Source organism: Dipodomys spectabilis, unplaced genomic scaffold (genome assembly GCF_019054845.1).
Source record: "Dipodomys spectabilis isolate Male_0828 unplaced genomic scaffold, ASM1905484v1 ptg000095l, whole genome shotgun sequence".
Taxonomy (NCBI): Eukaryota; Metazoa; Chordata; class Mammalia; order Rodentia; family Heteromyidae; genus Dipodomys; species Dipodomys spectabilis.
This window is the reverse complement of record NW_024870772.1, coordinates 40,727,923-40,743,541: the sequence shown is the minus strand read 5'-3', so window position 1 is coordinate 40,743,541 and position 15,619 is coordinate 40,727,923. Positions and strand designations below refer to the sequence as shown.

Here is a 15,619-nt window from a genome sequence, read left to right as displayed (position 1 = left end):
ACAACCAGTCAAAGAAAACAAAATAATTTTAGAAAGAACAGTCCTTTTGGATGATTCATGATCAACGTAATAGGATTATATTGCTCAACACTTTGAAAAATAGCAATTTCTTCAGGATTCATGAATCTAGTTATTTTTACAATAAAAACATTTTTAAGAAGTCTACATTGCACATATGAGTGAAAACATGGCATTTGTCTTTCTGAGCTTGACTTATCTTGCTCAATGTGATAGTCTATCTTCCTGCAAACGATATAATCCTATTATTTTTATGGCTGAATAATATTCCCTTGTGCACATGTACCACATTTGTTTTATCCACTCATCAATTTATAAGAAGCACTTAATCCACTAGTTTGACATCTTAAACCCCAAACAAATTTGGTAGTCAGCTGTAAACCTGTTTGGTATGTATTGCATTCACATAGACACACTCACTACACCTTTTTTTTTTTTGTCAGTGTGGGGCTTGAACTCTGGGCCTTGGCACTGTCCCTCAGCTCTTCAGCTCAAGGCTAGCGCTCTACCACTTGAGCCACAGCGCCACTTCCTGTTTTCTGGTAAGGTTAATTGGAGATAACTGCCTCACGGACTTTCCTGCTGATCTGGCTCTAAACTGTGATCCTCAGATCTCAGCCTCCTGAGCAGCTAGGATTACAGGCATGAGCCACTGGTGCTGGGCCATCATTATTTTTTAAAATAGTATGACCACTTTTTTTTGTTTTGTTTTTTTGATGATAATAACAATTCAAGGAAAGCAGATACAATCTTTGAGGTTCATATTCCCACCCTGCTCTCTGTCCCAGGAGCTAACTAGTGGATGCTTCAGGAGATATTAACTTTGTTCTATGGTTTTGGAGTGGAGGAGGTCAGTCAAAGGGAAATACAGGTAGGGGCTTATTCCTCCTGTTCTCCTCACATTCCCAGACCTGACTTTCCCCTGCCCCAGTCTAAAGGCCAGGGTACCTGTTTGTGATCAGCTCTCTCTCTGGGCCCCTCAGACTGCAAGGTAGAGATGGCCCAGCCTCTCAGTAGCCCTGGGACACATCACTGCCTCTGGGGCTCCACAGTCTTGCCCTCATCTTAGTAATAATAGTGTTAGGAGATTGAACCGTTTTAAAATTACTCATCTTGAGTGTGTTATTTGTGTCTTCTTAGAGCTCTGGCACATTCACTTTTAAAATGTTCCGCATCTAAGCTTTTATAACTAATCACTGATTTATCAAATACTGATGGTGTGACTTGCTAGGCACTGTCCTTGGAAGAGTACATAGAGAAGTAAGCCAAGTCTCTGGCCTCAAGGAGTTTTCTATCTAGTAACATATGAAAAGATCAATGTTGTATTATGTAACATAATATGAAAAAATTGTATGTGTGAAGGGTGATGGGGAGGCTTGATCTAGGCAAATAGGCATGTCTAAATTTAGGCTTAGATATGTAGGATTAAGGTTTGAAGCCAGCCAAGGCAAAAAAGACTCTTCAATTAACCAGCAGAATGCTGGACTGGGGGCATGGCTCAACTGGAAAGTGCAAGTCATGAGCAAAGGAATAGAGTAAGAGGATGAGGCCCTGGGTTCAAGCCCTGGTAAGGACATTTAAAAAATGGAAATAGACAAATCTACCCAATGAGATGAGAGCAAGCAACTATGTCTTATGTACAACTTCTTGTGTGATGGAATTTGATGGAGTGTCAAAGGTAGGTAGAGAACCAGGAACAGGCTGGGCATCTCATGGTATTCCTGAGGAATGCTTATTTGGGTTGCTCAGGTTGGTCCAGATTTGGAAGTGAGACCAAAATTAGGGAAGGTGGTATCAGATCAAGTCCTGGTTATCTTGAGTTGATTGTTGTAGAATCATCATGTGGCTTGGTTGGTCCTAGGGACTGTAGGTTGTGGGTCAGAGCTGTATTTTTAATACATGATCCTGAATGATCTATTTGCCCATTCACTTTGTCCATATGGAATGAGAAAGCTTTGGGCATGGGATAATGGTAAAATAATCTGATCTATTTTGAGAACATAAGCTTTGGCTGTTGTGTGAGAGAAAATAAATCCTAGGAGCTGAGACAAAGAGCCCCATTAGAAGACTTTAAAACCATCTGGGAAAGAGATGATAGATAGTCCTGGAAGAAAGATAGTAGGGCTGTATGGAGGATTTATTACAAAAGAAGAACGAAACAGTTTTCTGATGGACCAGATGTGGTATACGAAAGGAACTAAAGAATGACGAAGGACTTTAAGGTTTGTTGTCTTGACTAATTGTCTTCCTCTTTTTGAAGATAGGGACAATGAGGGGATAATCAGTTTTGGGAGAAACAGTTATATTTTGAGTATATTAAAAAATAAGGCAAGCTAGGTGGCTCATACCTGTAATCCTAGCTACTCAGGAGGCTGAGATCTGAGGATCACCATTCAAAGCCAGTCCTGGAAGGAACATCCACCAGAATACTGGAAGTGGTGGTGCAGTGACTCAAAGTGATAGCCTTGAGGAAATGAGCTTAGGGACAATACCCAGACCCTGAATTCAAGTCCCAGGATCAACCTACCCCACCCCCGCCCCCAAAAAGAGCTATCTTCTAAATATCTGAGTTGAAGTGTCCAAGAAATTTCTGGGTTTACATTCCTGGATTTCAGTGAGATTTCGAGACTGGAAATATATAGTTGGGAGTCACCATTAAGCAGTGGTATGTATGTAAAGTCTTAGGTCAGAAGAATGGTATGAGGAGGAATATAGATAAAAAAAAAGAGAGAGAGAACAGGTCTAGGGATGCACTACGGGGCATGATGAAGTCAGGGAGATAAGAAGACTGAACAAAGGAGGATGAGGAGAAATCTTAAGGGTGGAAACAGTCGAAGCAGTGTAGATGTGGGAGGCCAAAAGCAAAGAGAAAGACAGAAATGAATAAGGCTGCTGACAGATCAGTGCATAGGGCAGGCACGGGCATTGCTGTCAAGAAGGTGTGCTTGGAAAGGAATCAAGGCGACTCTAGAGAATACTCTTTTTTTCCTGATTTATTGAGTTTTTAACATGAGTTTTAGTAAGGCATGAATTGCACTTACAATTATGAAGCGAGATTTAAGCAACTATAAAATTTCCACCCAGCTATCATTCTGACTTTTAGCACAAAAATATATAATGCAATGGAATATGTCGATCAAACACTCAGTGAGTTTCAGTGAGTATCTTGTGATGAATTCTTGGGATTCAATTAGGTGTGAGCTATGTCTTTTAAGCCAGTACTCCACTGCCTTAGTACAAAACCGTATGGAAAACCTGGTCTTTCTTAGGGTTTGTTATGGGCTCAATGCTTGTGTTTCTCCAGATCCGTACATTGAAGCTTTAGAACCAGATGTGATGGTGTGTGACATGGGCCATTGGGAAGTGATTAGGTTTAGGTGAGGTCATGGTAAAAGGGCTTCCCATGGTGGATTAATGTGCTTACAAGAAGGGCAGGGAAACCATCTCTCTCACAGCATACACTGAATGCTGAGTGACAAGGTAGACGCAAAGACTGAAAAACTTAAGATACCTATCCAAGAATTCAATCACTATGAGCCCCTTGATGTTAGATTCCCCTACCTCCTGAACTGTGAGAGACAAATACTTGTTGTTAAAGCGAACCAGTCTATTACATTTTTGTTGTAATAACTGGAATTGACTAAGAAAGAGTTAACCCTTTATAACATTTAGTCTATACTAGCCAATTTTGTATTGTTATTGAAGCTTGATGAATAGAATTTCAATTAAATAACTCTCTAAGAGTGAAACCTTGAATATCTGAGTTTTGCTTGTCCTTATACCCCATGACCCATACAGGAGTGATAAAGCAAGTCAGGACTTCTTGCCAGTGCCAGGAGTTTCGAATTGTGAATAAAGCCGAGAGCTGGGTGTCATGACCGGCACTCGGCTCTGGAATTCACTCCTACAGTTGATCTGACAGAGGGTAAATAGGCCCAGTATCAAGTTCAGACCTTCTGTTGACCTAACTTCTAACAGAAATGTATAATCTGTGCGAGAAACTAGAAAAGGCTATCAGAGAGACAAAGAATCCCTCTGGTAGACTTTCCAGCTAATGTCCTTTTCCAACTTCACTTTATATATACAATAGAGATGTATGTTTAGATGGTTTCAAATAAGCACTGCTCTTTATGTGCAAAATGTCTAAGAGCACCATTCTTGTATTATTCTTAAAAATGATTAGCTAACATATAGAGATCTTTACTGTTTGCGAAAGCTATTCTAAATAGTCCACAGGCCCTAGCTAGTTTGGTCTTTGCATCGACCTTTGAGGTAACGATTATTGAGACTGTCATTTTACCTCTGAGAACACGAGGTACACCAAGGATAAGTAACCTGCAGCAGGCCTGGTTGTTAGCTACTTGTCCTGGATTCCAAACCAGATATCACATCCCAGAGCACACACTCAACAGAACACTGGGCTCATTCAGGGTTCTGCAAAGAGAAGATCACCCAGGGTCTTAAGAAACAACATTCACCCCAGAGGAAACCAAAGCTAAATGTGAAAGGAGATTAAGGTTCCACTGCTAAGGAAGAGAGTGGTCAGAGGAAGGAGAGACAGGGAAAAGGAAGCTAGAAACAAGTGCTTGGAGGATTCCATTAGACTCAATATTTCCTCAGAAATTTTATAAATGTATATAATTGTATACATACAAAAATTGCAAACATATGTAAGATACATGACATAAATATTCATATACATATACAGCAAGAGTGTAGCACCTGCAACTAAAAATAGAAAAGAATGAATGTCAAATCCCGTTCATACTTCAGATTGAAGCTATAGCAGTCTCTGGGAAGACATTCACTGAAGAAAAGAGCCGATATAGTAAATCCTCATTAAGTAAATAGAGACCAGTGGGAAACATGAGTTCTGGGTTGCATTCTCAAACATTCTACATCAATAATGCTCACCCATGTTGTAGAATTATAAATGATTTTGTGTGTGTGAGAGAGAGGAAGAAAGAGAGAGAGAGGCTGATAGACACATCACGTTTATTTGTAAGTGAAAGGAAAGCATCAAAAGAAAAGCAGCAAAACAGACTCTCAATAGAGAGGGGTCCCAAAGATGGGAGCCCAACAGAGTCTGTCAGAGGTTCATTATTATAGTGTGGGGCTCTCCCCATGTGTCCTGGGCTTTATGCTGATTGGTTGATGGCTTGTGTCATGCATGCACTGCATTAGTTCTTTGCAATGGTTGAGTGGGGCCCAGGGTGTTATGGGAAGAAGGAGGAACCCAGGGAATCTGGGGGGAAAGTGCCATTTTGAAGAGTCTAAGATACTTTGGGAACAAGAAATGCCACAATGGGCCACATGTTATCTGCCATGTGTTATGTCCACTACTTTTTATTACTTTCTACCTAACAGTTTCTCTTTCTTTCCCACATTCCTCTCTCTCTATAAGTGTCTTTTATAAGGCGAAACGACTATGATTTCTTTTTTTTTTTTTGGCAGTTTTAGGTGTATAAAGACATGAGTTGAAGGTACATAGATTTCTTACCAACACCTACATTCCCCCTCTCCCATTTTCCACCGTTAGAACCTCAAATATCTATTTATTTGGTGATCCTGCATTTTTTTGGACAGTAAACCTAAGTTCCTTTTGTACTTTCAGATAAGTTTCCGTACCCTTCGTGTCGAAAGATAGATTGTATAAAGTAATTGCAGTCTTTATCAGTCCTATTATGAGCACTTTAATTAGTAATTGCCGTTTTTATTTTTTAAATTTTGACTGTGCTGCAACTTACGCCAAAAAGAATGAGGAAGAAGTTGAGGGGGAGGAAGAAGGAAGAAAAAGAAGAAAGAAGAAGCAAAGTAGTTAGCTGTAGCTATATCTGGAAGAGGATGTTCATCGTGTCTTTTCTCTCAATTATCCTAAGAAGATGAACAACAGCACACTCTGCCAAATCATGATAGAATAAAATATCTCTGAAAAATCTTTCATCACAGATCAAAGGAAAGCAAATGCAGTCAAAGGGTAAAAGTATTGAGTGCTCATTGCCTTTGAAAAATCTGGCAAAAACAACTCCAGTTTGCCTCCTGGCAATCATGGCACCCTCCCACTGGTCAGCAAGTGCGTGGACAAAGCAGGGCCTGTCACAGATGTGATTGAACTTGGGCATGGCCCTTACATTTTTTGTTTATGTTTTTTACCTAAAATAAACCTAGTATCACAGAATAATTTGAAAAGAAGCTTGAAAAAGCAGCAGGGGGAGATAATGAAAACGTGCCTCACCCACATGATAATGTGTCACAGGCTCACCCCCAGATAGTCTTGGATCCAAAAATTGGCCTACCGGACTATTCAGAGTTGGGGGTAAGAGTGAGTTTTAGGCTTACTTTTGTTTTTAATTGAATGTCTTTATCTTTTCAGTGTAGAAAGTGTTAGAAGGTATTTTCCAAGAGGATGTTAGATGTTAAGTAAAGTCAGACTCACAGAGAAATTATCTATCTATCTATCTATCTATCTATCTATCTATCTATCTATCTATCTATCTATCTATCTATCTATCTATCTATCTATCTATCTATCTAAACTGAAGTATGGTATACACAGGAGTGGATACTCATGGCCTAAATCATTTCAACAGTGAAGCTGACAGTTTAAATGAATGAATATCAGGAAGAATGAAGCATATTTTGTTTGAGAGAAGGTTGGATTAACGGAGTGGATTGGATGAATAAAGAGAGAGAGAGGAATGATAATAATATTCACTATACATATTAGAAAATGAAGCTAGGAAACTTGAGGGGAGGGATGGAGAATGATGGAAGGGGTGACACTGATCAAGATGTATGGCATTCTTAAGATGATATATTGAATTGAAGTCTCTGTGTATAACTACCAAATTAAAATAAAAAAGCAAAACTAGACCAAGGGATAAAAAGGCTAAATCTGTTTTAGTCATAGCATAGTTTGTGCCAGAAGCTATGGCTGTATCTTCAACACATGGTTAGACGTGTGTGTTATGATGATGTCCAACGTTTCATAGTAAAACAAGTTCAAATAGGAGGTTTGACCCTACTGAAGCATGCTTTCTCTATCATTTCTGGGTCATTGGCTATAGTTGATCATCATCTTGTTAGTTCTGGGCCTTGAAATTTGGACTCTTCTGAAAATAGAAGCTCTTTGCCAACACTGACGATGGCACAGAATTTTAAAAAGTCAATATTTGCATTACATACATAGTTCAGCCTGTGTTATCTGAATTTCATCCCATGAAACGGGTTTGTTCACTCAGACCAGAGACAAGTTTTCCTTTTTTTGTATGTAATAACATTAAGGTTTCTTGAGAACGTTAAGTTCTACATTCCTTTAGAATAATGTTTACTCTCTATTAATATTATATAGCATTAACCTAATATGCTCCCACCAACATGATTACATAGACCAAATATTTAATCTGCTAGTTTATGGAATGAGCTATATTTTGGAATCATAGCAATTATCAGAATGCAAGTCTAGCTCTGAAGGCTTTTTAAGTGTGCCAGGAAAATAATCACACAAAACACTTCATGGTCTTGAGACACCTTTGTTGAGTATTTGTACCAAAGTACCTCTGTATTTGAGGTTGTGGTCTCCCAAATAAAGGTACATTTGATTCAGTTTATTCTGGTTAGAATTTAGGAAGTAAAAGAGCAATGATTTTTTTAGGTCAAATGAGTTTTGTTCTTCCATATTTTCTGTTTTTTTATTGTAAAAATACTGTACAGAGAGGTTACAGTTACATGAGTAAGGTAATGAGTACATTTCCTATTAAGCACTGTTACCTCCTCCTTTGTTTTTCCCAGAAATGAAAATGCTTAATATCAGTTATCTAAAAATAAGAAAAGATTTTAGATAGTAAGTTTAGTATGCAGAATCATTCTCTTGTAAAACTTATCTTCTCTCTCAAAATTGAGTTTTATACTCCTTCCAGCCAGGGGTAGAGAAGCCTCTGGCCCACAGTCTATATAAAGCCTGAAAAATAATTTAGTACACGACAAGGCAGGCACACACACTTCTCAGTGGCTGCCCTCTAGTTTATACAGATACTTTTGCATGGCCCGCAATGATAGTATAAATGTCCAGGGGGTCCTTGACAAAAAAGAAGCCCCATCTCTCATGAGTTCTGTTTGTTCCTTTGTCCCGGCACTTAACACTCAATTTTAACAACATGGTGGAATGCAATCACCTCATTTATAGGACTATCTGGAGGGGTTAGCATAAAGGACAGGGTAGCACCTGTGTCCTTAGCTCTTAGTGGAATGGCTGCCATCTAGCAAGATGTTCCAGCTGTCTTGCTGAATGTACAGATACGTTACGAAAGAGCTGACTGGGTTTCGCTTATCTCCATGGAACATTTGGTTTCACCTAGCTATATGAATGCATTCCAGTCAATATGGGAAAAAAATGCAATGGAACAAGAAACAAGGAAATGATTTTGTTGTTAGTTTCATAGGAGTAACTAAAGTGATGTTGTTGGGGCTAAGCAAGCCTATTAACTATGATTTGGAATATCCCTTGTGTAGTCATGATAAATGATGGCAGGTTGTATAACTCAAAGGAAAGGAAAGAGCTTAAGAAGAGTGCATGAGTTTATCTTAATGGTCAACCTGAGTGCACTAAGGAAAGCCTAGGTCGCTGGAGAAATGTCCTTGAGGAATATTATGCCCTAGCCCCTTCCAGTATTCTGCTTCCTCTACTTCTTGGCCACTGTGATGGGAATTGTTTTACGCTGACATATCCTTTCTACCAAAAGTTGTTTATGCCAGGTGTATGGTCACAGAGACATCAAGTCTGACAAATACGCGGTGGAGGGATATGCATATATATGTATGTATACATAAATGTATATACTTGTATACTACTTGATTCATTTCTCCAATATTATTTCTACCACTTTGGGGCCTGGAAATTTGGGGGAAATAAAGTCTTTAAACCTCAGTGATCTCATTTGCCAACTGACAGTCACAGAATTGTAAACAAATGTTTCATTCAAGCAATCAGTTAATTACTAATCTGTTTATTTATTTGGCAATAATGGGATTTGAACTTCGGGCCTTGCTCTTGTATCTATTTGACATAATGAAATGGGTTTCTTTTTTCTTTTTTTTTATGGTGCCAGTCCTAAAACTTGAACTCAGGGACTGAGTGCTGTCCTTGAGCATTTTTTGCTCAAAGCTAGTGCTCTGCCACTTGAACCACAGTCACATTTCTGGCTTTTTGCTGGTTAATTGGAGATAACTTTTCTGCCTGGGCTGGCTGTAAACCACAATCTTCACTCATATCTCAGCCTCCTGAGTAGCTAGGATTACAGGTGTGAGCCTCCTTCATCAAGCTGGATGTGAAATTCTTGATCCAAAGGTGGGACTGATCCCAGGTGGTCCTATCCTGATTGGCTAGAAAGCAGGGACCATCTGCTAGCAGAGCTTCAAGATTTAGCTTCATCACATTTAGTCCTATCCCAAAGCTGTCAGGGATGGGATTGGGAAGACTGTTGTGCTCATGGACTCCAGGGTGCCTGCCACTCAGCACAGGCTAGGGTCCTGTACATACACTGCACAGCACCTAATGACAGGGCTTCTCTCAACAGAGGGGTGGACAGTATCGATCACAGAGCCGTGGTTTCCAAACAGAGGGTCAAAAACACATGGCCGGTCAAAGGAATCACTGACATTAGTGTGAGCACTGAGCCCTGCTCAGGTGAAATCCACGAGTAAGCATTCAAGAGTATGCTATTTTCCTCAGTGGATCTAGATACTGATCCATGGCAGAGACACCATCATTTAAATCTTTACCTGAATCAGAACTGAGTGATATAAAACATTTATGTGGGTAGGAAGAATTAAAACAGTATACTATGAATGTGTGAGAAGGTAGGGGGCATGTATGCACTTCTTGTAGGCGCGTGTTTGGGTGTATATGCAGAGATTTGAAATGGAAAAGCTATTCTGGTCATACAGTTTGGGTACTAACGTTCTAGAGCTTCTCACATGTAATTAAGAACCTCTTATAAGCATCAAGTAAAATATCTAAAAATGGTAGATGTGTCTATACGATAATGAGATTAAAAAGATTGCACAAATATGATGTGCGAACCATGCTGTCTGGCAAACAGTGGGAAGTACTTGATGAATCTCAGTTTTACCATTTGTCAAATTTACCATTATCAAAGGCAACTATGAGTAAGGAAAGTACCAAGAAAAGTATGGACTTGCATGTATTTATACAGACCTGCTAAGAAGTAAACGCGATTCCCAGCCCTAAATTCAGCAGAGGTGGTTCAATTTCTCTGGTTTTTGTTAATACTTTACTGTATCACATCATGTTTCGTGCAGGGTCCTCTTCCTATTGTTTCTGGTAGACAGTGTATTTTTGTAACACTAGTATGTAATGCCAAGGAAGAGCTGGATAATATTAAAATGTTACATGCCAAAAATATATATCCAGTATACAAAGTATATAAAATATGCATGCCAACAAAAATCATGTAAGCTACTTTAGAATGAATATCGGGAGGGGTGGGTAGGATAGAAAGAGATGTTCCAAGGGAAAGTGAATTTAAATGTGAAGTAGGAAGAGAAAATGTACAAAGAAACAATTAAAAAAATTAAAGTGATCCTCTGTAGGGCGGGAATAAAAGATCATGAATTTCTGAAACAAAAAAATCTAACACTGGATTAGTGATTTTAGAAACAATAATATGTAAGTCTGCTTTTTGTTTTATAGAATTCTTTCTTGGGCTGGGAAGGTAGCTTAGTGGTAGAGTGCTTGTCTCACATGCATGAAGCCCTGGGTTCGATTCCTCAGCACCACATAAACAGAAAAAGCCAGAAGTGGTGCTGTGGCTCCATTGGTAGAGCACTAGACTTAAGCTGAAGAGCTCAGGGACAGTGCTTAAGCCCAGAGTTCAAGCCCCACGACCAATCAAAAAAAAAAAAACAAACAAAACTGTGCCATAGTAGCTGTTTCATTTAAGGTAAAGTTGGAGTCAAATTCAAATGTGGTGTGTGTGTGTGTGTGTGTGTGTGTGTGTGTGTGTGTGTGTGTGGTGTATGTGTGTGAGTATGTATGAGTGTGTAACAGTACTGGGGCTTGAGTTTAGGGCCATCAACCCTTGCTTGGCTTTTCATTTATTATGATTTCAAGATCAATAATCTCCAACAAGACATAGAACATAATAAAGCGTTAGGGAATACTTATCAATTGTCAGATGTTAGTTATGGTTTGGAATGAATAGAGACAACTTGATCTAGAAAATTCTAAAGATCGTTCAGATGATCAATACATGAAATGAAATTAAGACTGCATTGTATAGGAAACTATGTGTGTGTGTGAGGTTATGTATATGTGTGTATGCATGTGGGAATGTGTATTGTTTTAATATCTCACTGCTGAGACAGCACTGAGAGTATCACTCTGGGCTTATAAATAGGAAGGCAAAAATAAGTATAAAATGTCTTATTCCTAAAGGAAAAGTACGGCAATGGTACCAACTAGCAAATAAAATCTCAAGAAATGGTTTCCACTTTTATTAATGAACCAGGTGAAAAGAACTAATATCTTCCTGGGTTTATTTAAAGATGAAAAACTTCATTATTTCATATACCCATAGCTCAGAACTAGAAGAAAATTTAATTAGCTCTCCCTAGATGATGCAGATTGTAAATGTAGTAAAATGCCAACTGTGCCTTAATGGAAATTATAAACATAATTTAACATTGTATTTGGTGAAAGGCAGAGGAGTTAGTTAAACCAATGATGCTGGAGCTCTGGTTTCTGATTTATGCTCTTTAATTTTGTTCAATCTTTTAACACAGGGATTTCCACACCCATCTCCATTAGTGTAATCAGCAGATAATATCTCTGCATGGCATTTAAGAGTTTTCTAACAAAATAACATAAGCTGGCAGTTTAAAACAAAGTCATGTCTGGCTTCTGACAGGATTTCGGCTTTAGAAGTCTCTACAAAGTTTGTATAAATGCCAACCCTCAAAAAAGCCATTCAATCAGTCTCCCTCCACCCACCAACCTCACCCCCTGACTAACTTCCATCAAGACAAACCAGGATTGTGGGCATTTGGCAGGAGCAGAAAAAGGTCAAATTGCATAGGAAAGCATCCAGGCTCACTTCTCCCAACTGCAACCACGAGTGTATATTGACCAACCCCCCCACCTAAAAAACAAAAAACAACACACACACACACAACACACATACACACAAAATCTAAAAGAAATTAAGGGCAGTGAGTCAAAGCATTGCGTTTACTATGATTGGGTTAGCCCAGTTGGGTGGAGCAGATGTTAGAACAAATGTGAGGAAGTAGATAGCCAAATGAAAATAGGGCAAATATCTGACAGCCACTTGCATAATTGAATGAGACAAGGAAATTATTAAGTTACCCGCTAAGCAGTCTAACTCTTAAATCATTAGTCTCAGTTGTTATTTTATTACTTGTTACTAGTTAATAGTGTACTGTGTGTGTGCGCACGCGTGCACTTGTGGTGGGGCTTGAACTCAAGGCTTAGGTGCTGTTCCTTAGCTTTTCCCCTCAAGACTGGCACTCTTGAGCCAGCCCTCCATTTCCAGCCTTTTGGTGGTTAACTGGAGATAAGACCCAACATAGACTTTTTTTGCCCAATCTGGTTTGCAATAGAGATTCTCAGATTTCCGCCTTCTGAGTTGCTAACGTTACGGCCTTGAGCCACCATCGCCTGGTGTAAGACAGTGTTTTAAAGCAAATGAAATAAATTGAAGATGAACGAATACGAACAATGTCGATCCTAAAGAAAACAAGTGTGCTATCAGAAAACACTGATTATTATCAACCATAGGGGTATTTCATTGGGAAAAAAAACCCACAAAATAGTCTCCCTTCATCATTATTTTTTTTTTACGTTTTCCTCTTCCCATTATCCTCCCTAAGAGAATTGAACCGTTCATCTAGAAAAATTCTCTGCACAGAAAAATCCAAATACTGGATTTTAGGTTCCTTGTGTAAGGCATTTTGTCATGAAAACCTAGTTGGCAATAACCTAGCAAGCTGGCAATGACCTAGCAGGTCCTTACCATCTCCGGGGTCCACGATCTCCACGGTGGTCACCGCAGGGAACTCCAGGGCGGCCAGCACTGGTTCCGAGAGAATCACCTGGAAGGTCTCCGACTGCTCATGTGTACCATCGCTCAGGATCCGCACCCTCCACGTGGCCCTGGTTTGGCCCGGGTTGAATTGCACTTGCTTTTGAGCTTTGCCCTTGAAGTCTTTGTCTTTCACCGCAGTCCCATCTCTCGTGCCAATACCTCCATGGAAAGATCATATTTATTTTCAATAGGATTCCCAACTATCTTTGTTGAGTGCTGGAGATGTAACATGGCTCCTCACACCTGCTAGGCAAGTACCACTGAACTGCACCTCATCCCTGAGGATTATTATTTGTTGTTTGTGTTTCTGCTGGTCTTGAGGCTTGAACTCAGGGCTTGAGTGCTGACCTTGAGCTTTTCTGCTCAAGGCATGGCTCTACCACTTGAGCCAAATCTCCACTTTTGTCTTTTGAGTTTGTTTGTTAATTGGAGATGAGAGTCTCTTGGATTTTCTTGCCCTGGCTAGCTTCAAACATGACCCTCAAACCTCTGCCTCCTGAATAGCTAGGTCTACAGGTGTGAGCCACAGACACTCAACCTGATTAATAACTTTTTACAATTGGGACTGTTAATGGTTTGTGTGACACTTTGTTTGATAGTTCAATCAAGGGATGGGTCCGATGTGAGAGTTAGATGATGATAGTGTTGGGTACCTTATGATTCTTTCCCTATTTATGATATGCTTATATATTCTTTGGGCAAATTTTGTGTTGGAACTTCATGCAAAATAAGATTGAATAGAATAAAGGGGAAAGGAGAGGATATAGGAAGGTATGAAATAAAGCACATTCTATGGACATGGAAATAGCATAACGAAACCCTTTAAAGACTCTTAACATGAAGAGGAAGAGGAAAGAGAGTCAAGAAAGGGAGGATGAATAAATGCAAGGGGGAATATAATGTATTTTGAAATATATACATGTATATGAATATTGTGACAAATCCTACTGCACAATTATTTTGTGCAAGTAAAAATGAAACAGTAAATTTGCTTTTATGTTGTACAATATCCTTACACCTGCAAAGCTGTAAACTTTAATATTCTTTACATTCACTTTCCCACAGATTGCACTATTTCATAAAAACATAAATACTCTCTAACTATCCAACACAGGTCAATAGGTGATTAAAGACCTCTTTGACAATCTTACTTCATAAATATCCAAACAGAATAATAAAAGAAAATGGCAATGTTCCCTGAACATTCAAAGGAAATAAGACTCCTTAGAGAATCAAATTTAGTTGATCACTATGGTCATTGCCAGGTGCGTCTTTGTGGAACATTCCAGAATACCATGAAGCCATGTGAACAGAATTGGAGAGCTAATATATGTAATTATTTTGAGCAGTATGCATGTCTGACTCTGATGGGTCACTCAAGGTCACCTGCAGTGGGCTAGAAAGGCTAAAGGGTCTCTGTTTCTAACTACATTAAACGAAGACCACTGCATGAGGTACTCAGACTGTAAGCTGAAATGCAGGGAACAAATTCTGTTTTAGAATAGTTAGAAATACTCCTTGTCCTTGTATATCCTTTAATTTTTTAAATTCTTGTTTTTTTAAATCTTTCAGTGCTTGTACAAATGGGTTTTGATTGAACATGTCAGTTTATGATCAATGTTATCTCTTTTATCATTCTCCCTCCTCCCTTCTATCTCGACGCTACTCTTCCATCAAGTTACCTGGTATTTCCTTTTGTATGGGACCAGAATCTTAGTGAATCAGGCTGGTAATTTGCAGGTATACTTTTTAAAAAATATAAATTTTTTTTAGAGAAGTTGGATAGGATAAACACTTAAACGAGGAAACAAATGTAATTTAAAAAGTTTTCCATTCAAACACAAATGCTCACTGAGGAATTACTGGGTGTCAGGCCTCAATCCTGCCTCAGGAGTCTCTATCAGAGAATAAAACAGACAAAAACTTTGGTCCTCAGATTGCTCATGTAAGATGAATTAGAATTTTTAAATCACTGGCTGTTAATTGAACCTTGAGATGAATGTAAAAATAAGGGTTTTGTTAAAAAAATATTTATCTTGGGAGGAGAAGGGATAGGAAAGATAGATGAAGTTGACCAAAGTATATTATTTGAATGTTATAAATATCACAATAAAGGCTTTTTGTACAATTAATTGCAAAATGCAAAATTTGTCTCACAGATCTCAGAAAAATAAATGACACAAAGATTGCAGTGCATTTTTTTCTTTTTCAGTAGACTGATTTGTTAAGTGGCAAAGTATAGGGTGTGTGTGTGTGTGTGTGTGTGTGTGTGTGTGTGTGTGTGTGTGTGTGTGTGTGTGTGTAGGGGAGAAAGAGGAGGGACAGAGAAGGAGGAAAAGAGAAATACAGGGAGGCAATCAAAACAAAAGAGACAGACAGGCAGACAGACAAACAGAAATTTTTCTGTTGATAGGGATCTACTGGTTGGTTAAGGGTTGATGGATCAGTAAAATTTCAAAATAATCACAGGGCTCCTG

At 38.9% G+C, this 15,619-nt stretch overlaps 1 protein-coding gene across 1 annotated transcript in view; it reads right to left on the bottom strand.

The window, feature by feature from the left end:
• Frem2 (FRAS1 related extracellular matrix 2) overlaps positions 1-15,619 on the bottom strand; it is a 156,736-nt gene that overhangs the window by 61,126 nt on the left and 79,991 nt on the right. The window contains exon 4 of the mRNA XM_042685857.1: positions 13,071-13,301. Within this exon, the coding sequence (XP_042541791.1) occupies positions 13,071-13,301 (231 nt within the window). The remainder of the gene's footprint in view (positions 1-13,070; positions 13,302-15,619) is intronic.